We start from the raw sequence: 16407 nt of genomic DNA, 5'->3' as shown, positions 1-16407 counted from the left end.
TTTAAAGCCCTTCAATTCATAACATGTCAGAATTAATGCCACATTTTTTCAGTGTTTTGGACAGACAGGAGTCACTTTGATTAGGTTAGTCAGTGAGTGACAACAAATTATGTATGAGTCATGGGCAAATGCAGTGAAATTAATCTTAACAGCGTTCTTTGGGAAACCTTTCCAAATAAAATAAAGACGTTAGAGAAACTAACATTTCGATTGAAATGAAGTATGATAACTTCCAGAGATACATAGCTATTATTCACAATATGTAAAGTCTGCCACTAGGAGTCTCACTTGCGTTAAACCAATAACAAATAACGCGGTAGATGACATCATGTAGTAGCGTGGGATCAGCACTGGAGATTAAAGTCTGTCCAACATGACTCAGGCAGAAATCATGTTCAAGGACGAGGTAATGTATTAACGTTTTTATTCACGTTACGTTTAGTTTCATTCGCCAACTTGCCTCCCCTTTCTCTGATGTAAACAACGTATCCCAAGTTTCTGGGGAAGTAATAGCGGCTAGCAGCTAGCAGGAAATGCACTGTTACCTTGAATAAATTACAGATTTCTCTGGGTTGGACCACTGTTTGAAACATTTAGGACAATGTAAGTACACAACTCAACAAAATATATAACATACTGTAGGTCTAATCTTTTCAGACATTTTAATGCAGAAATTATACAGAATATTGTTTAATGCATTTTTGATTTTTTACGTTATTTGATTTATTTCTGCTTCCTTTTGTTAACATTATGATTGAAGTTAAGTATTTTAGATATAAAGCTAATGCTGCTGTTTTGTGCTAATTTTCACTGTATTTTAAAACAGCAATGTTTTATGCTACTTTACTGTTGTACTGTTCTGAAGGTGCCTCAGTAGCTCAGTTGGTAGAGGATGTATTTCCTCAGCAGCAGCCATGGGTTTGATTCAAGCCCATGGTCCTTTGCTCCCCTGACATTTCCCGTCTGGCTACAAGCTGTTTTATCAAACAAAAGCTAACCGCTAAACGCTAACAAAAAAGTATGTAATTAGCAATGATGTTAAAGGGTAAATTATTGCAGCTCACAGAATGTGTTAATAACACTGAGCATTAATGTGTGTTAACATCACTGGATCATTGTGACTCATTACGTAGGTATTCTTGTGGTGGGCGGCAGCCTTCATCCCACCACTCCAACCACTCACCCAAACGCTTATCTAAAGCCTTGAGGGGTCTGGAAAAGCCTCTTATCCTCTGTTCAATTACTGAAGAAAGCAAAGAGAGCACAGGCACACACATACTTCAGGTCTCACACACCTGCACGAGTTAACATACACACACAGACACATGCAGAGTGGGTGACCCACTATGACCTCAGTAATGACAGAGCTGTGAGTGGAACACTTAGTGTGGATTTGCTCGGTAACAGACCTCTGTTAGCATGTCTGCTCATGGCTGCTATCTTGCATTTCTCTCTCTCTTACACATATGGGTATACTAAAACAGTCTCATTTGCATCACATGTGATTATATTTTAAGAATATTTGAATTCTTTCTAGTAGACTGTTTTTACAGTGCACACACAAAGACAAAAGGGGGAACAGACATGACAAGACACAAGAGACAGAGGCAAACACAGAAGCAAATGCACATATATATAAACACAAAAGACAATGTTGCATTTCGAGGACTGTGTCCCAGGGTCCAATATGGCTCCCACTGATTTCACACAGCAAACAAATCAGTTTTCTTTCACATGTACAGCCCGCAGACATTACTTTGATGATTTTGCACACATAAAAATTGATTTTCCATACTTTGAGAGCATTTTTTCAAATGGCTGTCTATTCAGCACTTGCCAAACTGTATCCACCTCCCTTAATACGTCCATGACACAACAGATAACAAACACAAACAAACTATGGTGGTTTGGTTTGACCTACCGTACGCAGTAGGAGGAGGACGTGAACATCAGAAAGAGAATGAGAACCAACAGGACACCTGTGACTCCTGGGACTAAAGAGAAATCAGCCAATCAGAGAGCAGAGACAAAGTCAAGTTAACATCCCAGGACACCATCCAAAGAGATGTCTGCTCACTCTCTGATATCCCAACATTATTACATTTAGAAAACTGAAACAACTGATTTAACTTTAAAGTGGCAATTCAACCTCAAAATCAAAAAATACATATTTTTCCTCTACCCTGTACTGCTGTTTATCCCTTCAGACCAAGTTCTGGAAATCGAGTAGAAAGGTGTCTGTAATTATTTTGGTGCTTTGAGCACCACAAGCCGAGCGCCATTTAGTGGAATTACACTGGAGAGAAGGCAGACAGACAACTCCAAAACTCACAACAACACTCAGACCACAAATAATGTAGATGGATAAATAGCCCTACAGGCCTGGGGGAAAAATTCTTGATTTTGGGGTGAACTGCCCCTTTAACTGACTTATTCTACCAACTAAAAATAGAAATACAGGGATGATGTTTAAAGCGAGAGAAAGAGAAGACTAATCACAGCAAACACAGCATGATTTCCTGCTCTCTTGTTGGAATAAAGCCACTCTAATCTGTAACACATTTACCACCTATACTGCTACACAAGTACTACACATGCACTGCGTAAGAAAGAGCAATGCTTCTTACTTGTAGTCAGAATGATCAGCTTGGGGTCCTGGGAAGGAAACACACAAAAAAAAACAAATAATTGTTTGTGTGTGTAATCCCCTATGTCTATTTTTGTGAGGACTAATTTGAGTTTCAGGTCTTGCAGCTGCAGTCTGGTACATACTATGGAGAGAAAACAGTCTGCAGGCTTCATTCCAACCAATCGCTTTAGCAGGTGATTTCATTCCTAATTTCCTCCTCCTTACCAACTGCTGCTTCAACATGAGGACATTTTTGGAAGGAGCAGACGCTTTCCTCACTCCTCAAAGGGGTGACTGGGGGGTGAGGGACCAGTGTGTAGGATTTAGTGGCATCGTACAGAAAGCCTGCAAATTGCTAACACTTTGTCTCATCCTCTGTGTAAGAGAAACTACAGTTTTGTGAAAAGGCTGTATCAAGAGCCAGCGTTTGGTTTGTCCATTCTGTACTACTGTAGAAACATGGCGGTCCGATATGGCGTCCTCCATGAAAGAAGACTCGCTCCCTTTGTAGATAAACAGCTCATTCTATGGTAACAAATATGCAACAATTCTTATTTTCAGGTCATCATACACTAATGAAAACACACATAATAATAATACTCCTAAGCATTTATTCAGCAAATACTATATTCCATTCCTGCCATATTCTGCCAATAAATCCTAGTAAATCTTACACACTGGACCTTCAAGGTTAAGGCATCAGTACACTAACAGATATCTGCATATGAACAAAGTATCTGGAGGCAAGTGAAGATTTTGGTATTGGAAATGTTCTGGTTCTTGTGTTAGTTAGCCTGACATGCTAATGTTCGCATCTTATGTTAGAGCAGACAGAGACAGCATTTGATCCACCCCCCCCCCAAACATGTGCTTGTGTTCTATGTTTATGAAACATACAAAAAGATGCCACCACCCAAACTCATGAGACACAGAGTATCGCTCATTTTTCACCAAGGAGAGAAATGCAAAGCTTGACAGGCCTGCAACACCCTTGTTATGGTTGCTAATCTATGATTGGACAGTTTCTCTTTGCAGGAGGGGCTTAGAGAAGGATCAATCAATCAATAAAGGCTATTGCTTTCAGATGTAGTCAGACGGCATGTTTCAAGCATGCCTTAGTTTGTTTCAGCCTTGAGGTTTAAGGAAAGATTTTGAGATTAGACACATCATCATGATGGTTAAGGTCAAGTCAGTGAGGGTCCTCACAAGTGTAAAGTACAAATGTGGGTGTGTTTGTGTCTCACCTCTCCTCTGTAGCGAGCCAAATTGAGAGCAGGGAAGTCGTCTGAGTAGCTCACACTGAAGTTGACGACATTCACCAGGTGAGCAGACACGTGCACGACTACAGGAGAAGAGAAAGAGTTACGCAATGCTGATTTGAAGCGCACATTTTTGAGCAGACACCAGCAGACACGGAGAACATCTCATCTGCTTCAAACACACGCAAACTTAATTATAAAGGTCAAAACGAACTGCTAGAGGACACTCATACAAACATTTCTTTGTCAATTCAGCAGAAAGTCAGCAAAACATCCTCCTGACTCACCCACACACACACACACACATACACACACACACACACACACACACACACACACACACACACACACACACACACACACACACACACACACACACACTCACTCCCTGACATCACAGACGAACCATGCAGCCCTTCGACAGCTGATGGAATTAGAGGGCGTAATCATGAGACACAAGGGTCCTTTTTTTCTCACTCACATCCTCTCTCACTCCCACTGCTTCCCACCCCTCTACCCCCTCTCTCTCTTTCTTCTCTCAGTCTATGTCTCTCTCGTATCCCTGCTATCTCTCTTTCTTCATTGTCATTTGTTGTCTCAGAACTTTGGAACTTGCGATTATAAGGGAGGGGATGGGTGTGTGCGTGTGTGTGCGTGTGTGTGTGTGTGTGTGTGTGTGTGTGTGTGTGTGTGTGTGTGTGTAGGGTTGACAAGTTAACGGTAAGTTAGCTTAGAGATGATGTAATGGTAGACAACAAATGCCAGGTTTTGCAATTCTTTTATTTCTATTGTCCTACTGGCTCTATATATGGCGACAGTCCACCTTTTTGTTCCAGACTCAAATATCTCAATAACTATTGAACAGCCATGAAACCTTTGTTCAGACATTCAGGGTCCCAAGAGGATGAATCCATCTGACTTCCAGGCCCACCATGAGTTTGACATTTCTGGTATTAAGTGAAACTATTAACTATGGACTGTCATGACATCTGGCCCAGATATCCATGTTGGCCAGATGAATGAATAATAACTTTGGGTGGACTAGTACAAAACTGTCTACATGATGGACTTTCCCATCAGCTTCAGCTGTACTTTGTGTAGCAAATGTTAGCATGCTATCTAGGGGTGTGCATGATTAGCCAGCTAAACAATTAAACATTACTGCCTTTGCTAGTTGGCACCCAAAGTACAAGTGAAGTACAATCCATCCCCCCTCTCCATGCACAAATGGCTGGATGTTGTAATCCAGCAATGTGGAAAACGGACGGCGGGACAGTTGATATCTCCTAAAACCAACATGGTTTGTCGATATTTTGATCTAGGAAATGAAAATAAGGTTGTGTAGGCTGTGTATGAATAAGCCAACCACTTGACTGGAGCAATGCATCACAGGCATATGGATGTTAACCTCCAAGAAGAACAGGCTGGCGGTGCTTGATTTGCCACGCTCTGCAAACCAATATGACATTGTTTACCCACAGACACTGATATCTTGCTCGGTCTGAAAAGCTGACTGTTTGAAATGTCTCTTAATACACGCAATACTTTTTTCAGACAATGCTTAACCTTGTTGTTAACCTTAATCTGGGCTCAATTTTGACCGTCTCTTTTGAGTGTCTTCTTATTTTTAGGCTAGTTGACTAGTCTAAATTAAATTTCAAGTATGATCAACACGCAAATTGGTCAACAGGAACATCCGTTTTTAAAATGTATTTTATCTTTACTTAACCAGACATTCAAGTGAGAACCGACCATCATTTACAATGATGACCTTGCCAAGAAACAGGAAACAGGAGGCCAATCAATACAAAACAATAAAACACAGATACGACTAAAACAAGAAAACCATCTCCTAATACTAACACTAACACTTAACCATTAGTTCCCAAACTTTTTCTGGCATGCCCCTCTACAAAATCTGAAAAAAGTTCAGTTAAATTGAAGTGAAGTGAAATTAAAGTGAAATAAAGGTCAACATAATAGCATCACAAAACTCTTGTTTGTTTATCCCCCCTATTCCTCTATTATAATCATTTAACTCTATTTCACTCTATATTGAATGTATGTATATTACTGTATGTAGTATCTAGTGTTTGTGGAGTTTGAAAAGAGAGTAAATCCAGGGTATCTTAACCTATGTTGCTAAGATCATCTCTTTTGATTCCCTCAGTATTAAATAGCTAAAGAATGCTTTCAAAATCAATTCTGTCACCATCTCCTTCATGCCATGTCGTGGAGCAGAAATCCGTTAAGTCGTTGAACATTTGAATTCAGAGGTCCCTGGTGATATGTAAAGCTTTCATATATTGCTAAATCTACTTGGTATGGGTGGACAACAAAATGCTTTGTCCCTACAGGGCACAATAAGTGTCACTAGCCAACAGAACAGGAGCTCGAGGAGACGAGGAGACGCACACAGCATGTAGCATGTAGGTGGCTAGACTTAGCTCGTCTTTTTCGTGAGAAAAAGAGAGTCACGTGTTACTGGGCTGATATGAAGCCAGGCCGCTCAGACATGAATGGATAAGAGGAAGACACACAGCTGCTGGTAGCTCCCATGATGTCATGAGAGGAGACTCGCAAGAGCAACAACACACACACACACACACAACTAGACAGCAAAAACACACACGACCAGCTGGACGGACATCACAGCTGGTACGCCAGGAATGCTGAGCCAGCCTCAATCCATTTATCCACACTTAACAAACACACACTGACACACACACAGTGGTGACACATGAAGACATATGAGCCGCGGTGATTAGTGACCAGTTTTTACCAGAGAAGATGCAGATGGCAACTCCACAGGCCACATGAAAGGTCTTGCTCTTGTCAAGCAGTCTGCGAGTCTTTCTGCTCGATACCTGCAGGAGTGTGTGTGTTACAACACAGAGAGCAGTATTATCTTTGTGGCTGGGGATCTTTACCAATGATGCACCAAATTATAAGTTTTCTTGCATTTTTACATCAAAATCTCACTAATTCACCTAAAGGAAAACAGCATGTTCCAGTAGTTCATTTCCATAAAAAATACATAAATAATAACTAGATCACCATATTTTTTGAAAGAATCCCTCATTCAATTGTCTCTCATAAATCCTACTATTTAACATCTGACATGAGCAAAAACCAGTTCTCTCTATCTTTGTGACTTTAGTTTATATATTTTGAAGAATAGAAAATTAATAACAGCTGTTGACATTTCTAACTTATAATCAATTTGCTGTTTTGAATTAAAACAGGAAATTCAAACCCTCAGTCCTCTTTTATTATGTTTCTCAGTGGTTGAACACCAAATAATCATTCAGTCTATAAATCTGCGAAAAACGCTCAGCAAAATTTCCCAGAGCCCAAAGTGCAGCCTTCAAATTGCTTCTTTTGTCCAACCAACAGTTGAAAACCCAAAGACTGATATTTACTGTCATAAATGACAAAGAAAAGCAACAAACTGTTACATCTAAGAAGCTGGAACCAGCAAATGTTTGACATTTTCTTGAAAAACTACTGAAACAATTAATTAATCACCCAAACAGTTGGCAAATAACTTTCTTTCGATTGACTAGTTAATTAATCACCTAATCATTGCAGCCCTATCCCATTAATCACTCTGCTGTTCCTCCAATCTCTCTCTTTCCTCCCTCTTTCCTCACCCCCTCAGTCTCTTACTCACCGTGTGTGTTCCTCGTACAAAGGTGAGCAGGGAGCGACACATGGGCAACAGCACCAAGCTGCAGTTCAGGTTCAGCACAGACGCAGACGCCCTGCTAATGCACAACCCCAACTGGGAAAGACACACACACACACACACACACACACACACACACACACACACAATGTTAGGCAGGTTGCTGAAATGTAGACCAATTCTGCGGACGCAAATGGGTCTGGCAGATTAAGATACACACTTCCAAGGTTTTCCTATTCAGATTTGGAGTATTCAGTGTGTGCACTGAGAATTTGAGGCATGACTTCCCTGCCACACAGGGTTAGTTAAATCCATCTTTGTCCTTGGAGAACTAGGAATGGTTCTCCTTTAGGCGCCCGTCCGTCCATTAAATGGAGCACTTAAGTTTTGTTAGGATTAGAACAAACAGAAACCTATTTAGTTTATAAGTTAATTCAAAACATCCTTTAAAAGAAGTCCTAATTCACAGGGTGATCATAGATTGTGTCATTACAAGAAGAGTCCAAGCAGTGATTTCTTTCCACTGGGGTGCCACAGGGATCGGTGTTTGGTCCCCTTCTCTTCTCAATATACACAACCTGCCTTAGTCTGATTATCCACTCACATAGTTGTTGCAACCATTGCTATGCTGATGATACACAGATCTACCTCTTATCATGCACGTTGCTGCACATATTAAAGTTGAAGATGACAACTTTTTTTTGCTTTAACTCATCATTATGAAGTAAATTGCATGGTGTAATGAATATAGTATAAGACACAATCTGAATTTAGACTGGCATGCTTTTTCCTTGGAAAATAATGCCTCCATTATAGACTAAATTCATGATCAAATTCACACTTTTCCTCCATTTTTCTTCTAACCTTACTACTCCCACCACCCCAACACCAGCCTCTGCAGTAGGCACTTGTGTATGCAAAGCAATAAGCTAACATTACTTAAACTATGTTATTACTATGCAATGCAGGGGTGTAGTGTTAAATACAGAGGTTGGTAAACTGTGTAGACAAACTGTATTTTACCACCCTTGTTGATACAGTTCATCTGAAAATAGGTGAGTAAACTCAACCTCGTTTCAAAGAGGTGGGTAAATTGAGTTTTCTTGGGTTTAGCCCCCACAACACCCCTGTGAACATGCCTCGACAACTAGTCAAGGCAGGAGATCTCTTTCTGTCTCAAAAACTGCTTTGAAAACCACTCACCAAATGTGTTCTTTCTCCTTCTCGATCTCTCAATCCTCTTTCTAAAGATAAAATTTGTTATTTTCTAGGCACCTGTATGTTATTTTCTGCACCTGCGTCTTGTGGCACCTGTCTCAGCTGGAACATGAAATTGAGTACTGAGGCACTTATTCTCAAGAGCTTCTCCTCGATGTACTGTGGCTTGAATTGTACCTCATTTGTACATCATTTTGTACAAAAGCGTCCATCAAATGAATAAATGTAAATGATACATTTCTACTACATCTCAGAGCATCCTCTCTGGCTGATACACACCTAACACCAGGATGAAAAGAGTGCAGTTTACCTGAAGTGACAAGGGGGGGATTCGGCTATGTAATCTGGCGTTAGGCATCTCAAGCTACAGCTGAATAATCAAAGCCGTTTTCATGCGGAAACACTGGAGGTACGTAGGGGTCTAATAAACTCAGCACATTTAAACATTTTCTTGGCAGCGTCTGCGAGCACTGCTGGTGCCGTCTCTTCTGATTATCCCTAAGAAACCGAAATAACTGAGAGATGAAGGTGAGTGAGTGGATCAGAGAGAGCAAGAGACAGGTCATGTGTGAAACTATAGTCCAACATTTTAAGAGCTACTCCACCCCAAAATCTTTTCAGTGTTAAACTTTCACCACTAGACTTTAAAGAAGGCTATTGAAATTTGTAGTTTGGTGCTTTACAAAGAACTGCAGCTGTGGTCTGTTATTATCAATGACCCTTAAACTTTCCATACTCCTATTGTAGCCTACAGCGTGCACAGAATTAGTCATCGGAGTTGAATGTATATGACAAATATATGTCCTCATGTCTTAATTCAGTGGTTGCGTTCAGTTTTCCTTGAACCTAATTAGTTTAACCTGCAATAATTGCTTTTTCGGGCCACCTGCATCTCCAGTACAACAGGGTTACCAGCTTGAATGTGTGTCTTTTCACTGATGACGCTTAGCTCAAGTCGATCAACTGTAAAATGACAAATTAAAAACTAAATTTCCTATTAATTCTTTCCCTTAAGAAACATCTTTGGGGATGTTGTCACAGGTTGGCCACAGTCAATGAGAGGTCACCGCAACTCCTTTAGAGGCGGGTCAGGTTCATTTTAGTCCGACTGGATTCTAGGTAATGGAAATGGAAATTAGCGTAGCATAGTTCAACTCAGTGCAGCCAAAAGTGCCAATGGAAAAGCCCCATTAGTCTAATATTCACTCTACTTTTACCTCTGCTTTTGGTCTCCACCACGTCCCGATGGAGCAGCAAAATGCTGCACTATGTTCACAAGCTACTGGAGATGTGTGGCAAGAACCTGGCAATATGATACCACATGGAGTTACAATTAAATACACTGTGATATTTTGCAAAACTGTAAGCAAGGTGATATATTGCTTTTTTTTTTTATCTAATTTTGGCAAAACTGTCATGTATACAGAACACACCACCATATGCATAAATTCTAAGTTGAAAAGTTTAGTTTTTTATGTCATCTCAACAGTAAACATAAACAAAAAAAGTGTTTCTGAGAATTGTGTATATTCATTTCTATCAATATTTCTATTAAAGGTCATCCACACCAAAAACTATAACTATAAAAAATAACCTTTTAAAAATAATTCTAACTCAAGGGAATGGCACCCCGCAAATATGAAGTTGCAATATGAACTCTGCCATTAACCTGAACTAGAGCAACTTTTAAAGCAACTTTAGAGCAACAATATTTTTAGAGTTGTAGTAGTTAGTTATAGAAGTTATTGTTTTTTGGTGTTGACAGCCCTTTAGACTCCTCATGCTAATCACTTATTGTCTCTGCAGTTCGAAAGCAAAACAGATAAGTTGTGGACTGGACAGCAATGAGCTGAACAACAGTATTAAGCTCCATTAAGCCAAGATGAGCTGCAGTTTCAGGTGATAATTCTCTGAAGGCTCATCACTACAAGCAACCCCTTTCACACTGTCATTTGATACATTACTAATATTTAAAAACTTGATTACAGCTGCTTTAACTAGGAATTTAACTAAAAACATATAATTACCAAACCCTGTCACCAGTGAGCTTACTAATTTACATGCTTTCGTAATATACAACTGGTCAAGAATTAGTTGTAACTGGTTAGACAATAATCCACCTATAGTCCACTCTGACATGAAGAACCACAATTTGCTGTACGACTGACTGAAAAAGATAGAAGTACAAGGCAAACTGCAGGGCGTCTGAAAATTGAGAATCAAAGTGAGACTCTACATATAGTAAGTCAAGGTCAACACAAGGTCAACTACTTAAAAGTCTGATACCTTTACCCTTTAGAAACTTCCCACACACATTCACTCAACACAGCTTCCCATAGAAAAGCAGCTGATGGCAAAACCACAAGCAGGAGATCTGATATCCTCCTCTCTGTACATCCCCAACACCCCGAACACACACACAGACACACGCACAGAGACACACACACAGAGACACACACACACAAACGCACACATGCGCTGTACCATACAGGTAAATGAGATAAGATGCTTTTTGAAGTCAAATCTAAATTCCCCCCAGCAGCATTAAAGCTTTGAAATACATCTCCACCTTGCATGTGCACACACAAGCACACACACACAAACACACACACACACGTGCAGATACGCACGCACCCATAAACTTAAGCCCTCTGGTAAGACATTCAGTCAAAGCCAGCGGCGTGCCCACACTTGCCCGTCTCTCTCTTGTGCCTCCCACTGTACAGGCTGTGCATGAACAGCTCACACATGCTGCTCACTGCCACATCTTATTTCTACTCTTATTTCCTACAACACACATCTCCCATTCAACCGGTTTTCATACTGTATTTTTTTCATTTATTGAGTATGTTTTAAAGCCGCTGGGTTATTGTATGTATCCACTGAGTCCTGATGAGTCAGAAGGATGTATTACTGTTATCAACATGCTTTACATGTGCTGACAAAACTTATTTTCTTCAAAGTAATGGCACATATAAGAATACAAATAGAGAGAAAACTGGGAGCAGGGCTAACGTGTCCTTGCTTCCACTAAGTTGTCACAACTGGAGAGTACTTTTATGTTTAAGCAAAAGGGTTGTTCAGCTGGAATTAACCAATGTGAAACTAGGGTTGTCGCATTAACCACAATTTTGAGACACCACACTACTGACAAGTGCAGGCAGTGATGAAAAACTGCAAAAACTGTTTTTTTTTCCTTTTTTTCCTTCTTGTTTTATACTTCAGTGCTTCTTAAATGAACAAATCAATGTTTAAAAAAATCTCAACAACCAATACGAGGGCCAGCATCAAGCATCAGTACTAGCCGTCTGTGACTTTAAATTTGGAAGCTGTAAGTTTAGCTATTTTTTATGTTAATTCAGCTTTTATTTCGTAGGATAACCTGTTGAACTTGGCGTTAGCAATATCAAGTGGCTAATGTGACTACTAGCACAGTCCAGGACCATGGTGGATTCTCAGCATCACAATTTCAATATTATCAGAATAAGATTTCAGTAGCAATAATCAAAATCAAAGGCAGAATCAGTGATTTTCCCGGTAAGTTTTTTCTTGTGTAGCGTAGCGGCCATTATATCACAGTTGTTATAATACATTCTTTTTCCTTTTCTTTTCAAATTTGAAAATAATGACAGTTGTCAGAGCATAAAACCAATGACCTGTTGACCTTTACAAAGATGACACTCTGTAGTCTAACAGTGGCATGGCGATCAGTGCATAAATTGAGAAACTGAATTGAATTGTGACCCAAAAATGAAAAGTCAAATTGAATTGTGGCTTTGGAAAATTGTGACACCACTATGTCAGACTAATGTTGTAATATTGAGGGATGTTAAATAAGAAACTGTGTGAATGTTAAGCTTAATTTGAAGCCAACTACATAACAAGAGTCATAGACCAGCTGTAATAGTTGATGGACAGGTCTTGAAAGCAATGACATAGCTATATGTGAAAAAGAAATGGTCAAACTGCATGAATTCATTTGCAGCGTTGTGTAACTATGTCGAACACCCAGCAGCTAGCTTGCTCAGACCATAAAGTTGCTGGCTATGCAGTGAGATGAGATCCACAATTAACTTTGCATTACTGCAACCAATTACAAAATACTTAATTTATCAAATTACTTAATTTATCATACATGAAGTCACGTGCAAGAACAAACAAATGGTGCTAATTCCACATCCTGCACTACTGAGCCAACCAAATTAACAGCAGGGGAATTTCCATATGTGTAACAGAAACAGTAAAGAAGCCAGCAACTGTTAATACAAACACATGTCTTAAACATTAGGGAGCAAATATCTGGTGGAACAACAGACCGTGTCTGAGCTTAAACGTGACTGAACAGTAATGTCAGTGGTATTTGTGATTATCAAGGAACATTTTCACTGGAACAAGTATGCATCCAACACACACTCAGAGAAACCAACATGAACTTGTGACAACAATTACACCAACGCTCACGAGTCAACAATCACCAAAACCAAATTCATGATTCTGTGTGTGTGTGTCGTGTCGCTGGATGCCCTGAATCATGTCACTACTGGCCGTCACAGACCGGCCAACGTGTGACAGAGTTTAAAGTCACAACTCAGATTCATTAAACCTGCACGTGAAAGTCGACCATCCATCACAAAGCCTGCTCCTGGGATATAAATAGAAGCTTCTGAAGCCAGAAGCAGCAGGTTTCTTCAAAATCAGATTTTAATAGAGATGAAAACTTACAGTCTGGTTACTGTCATCAGGAAAGTCACTAGAATGCATGATGCAACCAGCAAAGATTTGGTGAATGCTGAATGTTGTTCTCTTTGACTAATGCAGTTATTACTCCTTATGACCGCTTCCTTTTCCGGAAAAGTAGCTTTTAAAGAAGTTAAAAGATGCTATTTATTGGTTTCCCTCCATCTGAACATCCAACTCCATGAGTTTTCAAACGTTTTTTTGTCAACAACTGACCTTTCTCACTGCAACCGCATTGATATGAAACAGTCAAGTAAACACAGGTGTTACTAATAATACTAATTGCTGTCTCGTTCCATTTAGTGTAGCAGAGCCTTTCCAGTGAGTCAACATGCACAACAGCAGCATCGTAACTCAATTTGACCTTAATGTAATGAAAACTTAATTAGAATCATTGGTAACACCTGTGTTAGTATTTCATGTCAATATGTCTGCTGTTAGACTCCATATGAGTCTCTTCGTACACAATCAGAGCTTAAAGCATGGTGAGTCAGTGCAGCACACACACTGCATACACACACACACACACACAGTCCTGAGTATAGATCTGATCAAGCATAATAAGTGAAAACACCTGTATGAGTGGACCACAGGTGTGTAGGTGCATTAAGAGGCCTATAAAATTACATGTAATCTCACAAATAATGCTGTGTCCAAAATCACTGCCTTGCTCACCCTCTTACTAACAACTAGAAGAGACATTCATTAGTTTACTGAGGAGATTTCTGACTCTCCTGAAGCACTGTCATTTTGTATCAACCCATCGAGGTACAGTTTCACACAACTGTAATTTTTGCACGTATAAAATGTGGCAAATTGCACTGTGTTACTGTTAGCAGAAAGTAATGTGCACGCAGACAAATAAATGGTGGAGGTTAAATATAGTAACTATCCAGAAAAAATAGGTAATTTCAGGCCTTTTTCACAACAGACATGTTGACATGTCATAGCAGAAAATGAACATTTCCTGCTGTGACATGCAGGGTTCAACAATTATGTTTTTTATGTGGTTTTGCTGTCATGAAGTCAATTTTTCTTTCCCCCTTGTACAAACTGGTTTATTAGCAGTTATTTTATAACAACAAACACTGGGCTAAACTTCATTGTTGTGTTCTAGAGCTGCAACATCTACTAAATGTTAGAAAATAGTGAAAAATGTTTATGGCAGTTTTTCAGTCTTTAAGAGATAAGATAAATCCAAAGATATTCAGTATAATATAATAATAAATGAAGAAAAGCTGTAAATTTCCATATTTGAGAGGCCGAAAACAGATTTTCTGTCATTTTTGCATGAAAAATTACTTAAATGATTAACTGATTATCAAAACGGTTTAATAGTTTAATTATTTTTTACCGCTTGCCTGGTTTGGGCAAGTGAGTTGCCAGATTTACTTGCCTGTCTTGGCATTTTTTCTTGGCAAGTAGGCAATCCTTAATGTTGAGTCCTGGACAAAACTACTATGACAGTCTATTCTTAAGAGCCTCATCTAGTGTCTTTGACAGCTGATCTTTAGACAAAGATAACACTCCAGTGATTGTAACTAAAAGTAGCCTTGTTTGAGTCAATTAAACGATAAGAAAAGTAGGCAGTTCAGTATGTAACACTGAATATCATATTATGTGTGAACTCAGCCGTGAATTACAGGGAAAATTTGGCACTTTTCATGTTGACGTCAACTCTCTGATGTCAACAGTTGATGTTAAATGTAGTCAGCTAAAGCAATAAAGTCCTCAGTGCTGCTACATTGACCAAGAGAGCTAAGAGCTCCTGCTTGCAGAGTCGTGCTGGCAGCGCCTACATGCACTGGGATGTGGAGCGCGAGAGCTTCTGATTCCGTTGTTGGCCAAAACTTAGCATAAGGTGACAAAAAAAAACATCTAGCATGCAAGACTGGGCAAGAAATTCAAGCTAAAATAGCCCGTAGTTCTACCTTGGCACCAATTACATCACTGTGACATCACTGAATACAGGAAATAAGGTTGTCGAAAGAATCAAGTATCAATACTTTTTCAATACCACAGGTTTAGAAACAATAAAATACTAACATATCATGGTACTGAAAGTACTAGAAAAAAATCCAAGTACTTATTCAAGGCATTCAAGCAGGAGAACTCAGCCATGCCATCAGCATTGACTTTAATTATTGGGACACAGAAGGAAAATAATACATATATGTGTGTGTATATATATATATATATATACATATATATATATGTATATATACGTAAATGCAGTGTGCAGCATGTGAACGTGTCTTACCCCGAGCATTTTGTAGAGGTAGTGATACTGCTGTCCAGTGGAGTACAGCAGGTAGGTCTTCAGGAACAGCCAGGTGTTCAGTCCCAGCCACAGCATCTGCACAGGCACAGGATGTACAGCAGTTACAGCTGCAGCTCTATGTTCATTATCAGGCTGTTGTCAACAAATCAAAGTAAGATAAAAACAGCATCTCTAATGTTTTTGTTGGACTAAAGGCAGTTAACTGGTATACCTTGTACATTTACATTTCATATATCAGGATTTTAGGGTTGCAACTAACGGTTATTTTCATCATTGCTTAATGTATCGATTACTTTCTCAATTAATCAGTTAGTAATCGACTCCTGGTTTGGTCCATAAAATTAAAAAATAAATAAATAAATAAATGTGAAAAATGTTGACCACTGTTGTCCAAAGCCCAAGATGATGATATTCTATTATACACTGTCAAACAAGAATAATGAAACTTGAAAATATTCACATTTGAGAAGCTGACATCAGATAATTTGGACATTTTTTTAATTGAAGAATACTCAAAATGATTAAATGATTATCAAAAATGTTGGCAAATAATTTAACAATCAATTAATAATCGATTAATCATTGAAATAGTTTA

General features: G+C 39.2%; 1 protein-coding gene across 1 annotated transcript in view; it reads right to left on the bottom strand.

The window, feature by feature from the left end:
• Positions 1-16407, bottom strand: part of nox4 (NADPH oxidase 4) — a 33185-nt gene that overhangs the window by 16071 nt on the left and 707 nt on the right. The window contains exons 2-7 of the mRNA XM_084716630.1: positions 15792-15887; positions 7562-7672; positions 6671-6755; positions 3874-3971; positions 2628-2655; positions 1922-1994 (exon numbers count right to left, since the gene is read on the bottom strand). Coding sequence (XP_084572756.1) covers positions 1922-1994; positions 2628-2655; positions 3874-3971; positions 6671-6755; positions 7562-7672; positions 15792-15887 — 491 coding nt within the window. The remainder of the gene's footprint in view (positions 1-1921; positions 1995-2627; positions 2656-3873; positions 3972-6670; positions 6756-7561; positions 7673-15791; positions 15888-16407) is intronic.

This window comes from Lutjanus erythropterus, chromosome 4 (assembly GCF_056507025.1).
Source record: "Lutjanus erythropterus isolate fLutEry1 chromosome 4, fLutEry1.hap2, whole genome shotgun sequence".
In the NCBI taxonomy this organism is placed as follows: Eukaryota; Metazoa; Chordata; class Actinopteri; order Lutjaniformes; family Lutjanidae; genus Lutjanus; species Lutjanus erythropterus.
This window is presented reverse-complemented; position numbering and strand designations above follow the sequence as displayed.